General features: G+C 40.4%; 1 protein-coding gene across 1 annotated transcript; it reads right to left on the bottom strand.

Annotated features, from left to right (window-relative positions):
- Positions 1–592: 592 nt before the first annotated feature.
- Positions 593–2,067, bottom strand: LOC131996841 (uncharacterized). The gene is made up of 2 exons (XM_059366916.1): positions 685–2,067; positions 593–637 (listed from the first exon to the last, which is right to left on the bottom strand). Exons 1-2 carry the CDS (start codon positions 2,065–2,067, stop codon positions 593–595), a joined length of 1,428 nt encoding a protein of 475 aa, XP_059222899.1.
- Between the last annotated feature and the right edge of the window lie 753 nt (positions 2,068–2,820).

Genomic DNA, 2,820 nt, shown 5'->3' with positions numbered 1-2,820 from the left:
GGAAAGGTCATGGTTCAGCATCCTGACATGGTCGTCTAAGCATTCCTTCGTGCTACTTATATAGACCTGCACATCATCAGCATACATGTGGGTCTTACAAAATGAGAGCTGGTCTGGCAGGTCGTTGCTATATAAAGAAAATAGAATAGGACCCAAGATTGAACCCTGGGGCACTCCTCGAATAACAGGCAAGGGACTAGAAACTGATGACTTCGAAACCACGGATTGGGTACGATTGGAGAGATATGACATGATTAAACGAACAGACGAAGACGAGAAATGAAACAGGTTTTTTAATTTTGCTGCCAACATAGTGTGATCGACCGTATCGAATGCCTTTGAATGGTCGAGGAGAACAAGCAAATTCAATTCGTCATTCTCCAAGTTACTCCTGATATCCTCCACCACATCTGCTAGAGCACTTATACAACTACGTCCGGGACGGAAACCTGACTGCTTCTCATATAAAAGAGAGTTCTCATTTATATACGAAAATATCTGTCTATACATTATCTTCTCAAAGACTTTGGACAGAAAACACAAAATGGAGATGGGCCGAAACTCCCTACAATTCTTGGGTAAGGGTATAACTTTAGCGTACTTCCATGCCACCGGAAATGAACTTCTGGTCAAAATGCTGTTAAAAATGTGGGTAATGTATGGCAAAATAAATGGTAATAGTACCTTGAGAAATCTTGGTTCAATGCCGTCGAATCCAACTGCATTTGACTTCACCATGGAGAAACCAAGTACCACATCGTTCTGTTCTATACCCGAAAATTCAAAACCTTCACTGTGACGATCCCCAAGAGTCAACTCAAAGTCATAGAAACTAGGATCTATGGGGTTTGTTGGAATATTGGTGAAAGTAGCATTAAGCTGGTCCACATCCACATCAGTGATGTTATCGGGGGATCTGCGACCGATACCAATGTCGTGAATGGTCTTCCAAGTCTTCCTCGAACCGATCGCAGAGGTAAAACGTCTGAGGTAGTAATTGATCTTGGCAGCTCTTATCAACTTATTGACACGGGATCTGTTGGAGCGATATTCCTCTCGTAGGTGCGACGTCCTAAAACGTTTCCATCTACGGTATGCAGTGTTTCGGGACTCAATTGCAACACGAATATCTGCCGAAAACCAAGGTTTAGTCTTCGAACAAATTTGTCTCATTTTGATCGGGAGCACAAAATCTTGGACAGCGCACACATTTCTAGATAAAAAGTTCACCTGATCGTCTATCGATTCCATGCGGTATAGCAGACTCCAATCGATATCAGAAATCAAAGAAGGTAAGGCTTCGTGGTCCAGACAATTGAAATCTCTATATGAGTAAGACTCCTCCCTTCCAAGGATCTCAAAGTTGTAAGACAGAAAAATCAAGTCATGGTTGGAGAAGCACGATGCGGACAGTTGGTCATACAATGAAACTTTAGAAATCTCACTGACAAAAAACAAATCAAGGAGGGTACTGGAACTGGACGAAAAATGAGTCGGCATGGATGTGTTGAAAGGTAATAAGCCCAATGAAGACATCTGGGCTGTGAGACTTGAGTCCAAAAGAATGTTGGAATTTAGATCCCCTGCAATAATGACATCCGGGTAGGTAATCGTAAGGTGTTCCACTACTTCCAAGAATGGTTGTATGTCAATATTGTTATTTGGCCTATAGACACAACCAAGTAACAGCTTCCTTTCCGTGGCAGATAATTCTATAAGCACATATTCAATGCTATCATCAGCCACTGATCTGGCACAAATGCGAGTCCTCAGGTTGTCGCGGACATAAATCGCTGTGCCGCCTCCTCTGCGTGGTCTATCAGCCCTGTAGACAGTATACCCAACAAGATCAATGAAAGAATCAGGAGTAGTCTCCTTCAGCCACGTCTCTGATACGCAAATAGCATCCAAACCTGAATTCTCAAAGATAAATCGGAATTCATCAATCTTATTATTCAGGCTTTGGGCGTTAATGTGACATATCTTCAAACCACTCCGTTGGCCTGCCAGAATTCTAATCATATTCGCCGTCAAGTCCCTAGTGTAATGGTTAGCTAGGCTCGCCATATTTTAGGATAAAATAATAAATCAAAATTCTACCATCAGTATCGCTGCAGAGGAATAAATGATCACAATTAATGTTGTAAAAGTTGTTAAATTGAAAATAGTGATAAAAGAAATAAAATATTAAAATTAAATAGGTAAGCAATTTAAAAAATGGTTTAAAACTAGTTATAAAGTTTGAAAAAAGTATTGTGTAATTTCCGTGAAGTTTGAAAAATTTACTGAACGTTGGTATTAGCAAAATGCGGTGAGAATTCGTTATGCCGAAATCTATTTAGGGCGTCAGCATGTTCAATAACTACAGGATCATCGTTGGGGCCATGTTTAACAAACACGAGTCCCTTGAATGTGAACGCCGAGTAAATAAGTTTTTTCTTCTTTAGCGATACAGCATCCTGAAGTATTCTGTAGTTGGTGTTCGATAGATTCTCGTTTATGTAAAATTTGTGATCCGAGTCGAGACCTAATAAACGGAGCAAAAGGGAATTGCCATTTTTTTTCCTGAAAGCAGACAGTGACTTCAGGAAGAAATTTTTGTCATAAGGAGACATAAACGTGGCAATAATAACGGCATCTGGTGAATTGCGTTCTTTTGTATTATTTCTATTCTTCAGGCGGTGAATCGTTTTGAGCTTGGGAGAAGGAATGTTGCAGCTGGCACAAATTTTCCCAAATACGTTAAATAGATTTTCATTTTCGTGAAACGGTACCCCATATATACGTACGTCCGCTGCAACTGAGGCATTTTCTTGTCTA

The sequence above is a fragment of the Stomoxys calcitrans genome, chromosome 1, assembly GCF_963082655.1.
Source record: "Stomoxys calcitrans chromosome 1, idStoCalc2.1, whole genome shotgun sequence".
Classification (NCBI taxonomy): Eukaryota; Metazoa; Arthropoda; class Insecta; order Diptera; family Muscidae; genus Stomoxys; species Stomoxys calcitrans.
The sequence above is the reverse complement of the archived record's forward strand: the minus strand, read 5'-3'. Positions and strand labels throughout refer to the sequence as shown.

Excerpts from the sequence above, each read along its gene's own strand:
- LOC131996841 (XM_059366916.1), bottom strand. The coding sequence starts at position 2,067 with ATGGCGAGCCTAGCTAACCATTACACTAGGGACTTGACGGCGAATATG. Across the intron at positions 638-684 it reads TTGAACCAAGATTTCTCAAG|CATTTTGACCAGAAGTTCAT; the intron begins GTACTATTACCA and ends CATTTTTAACAG.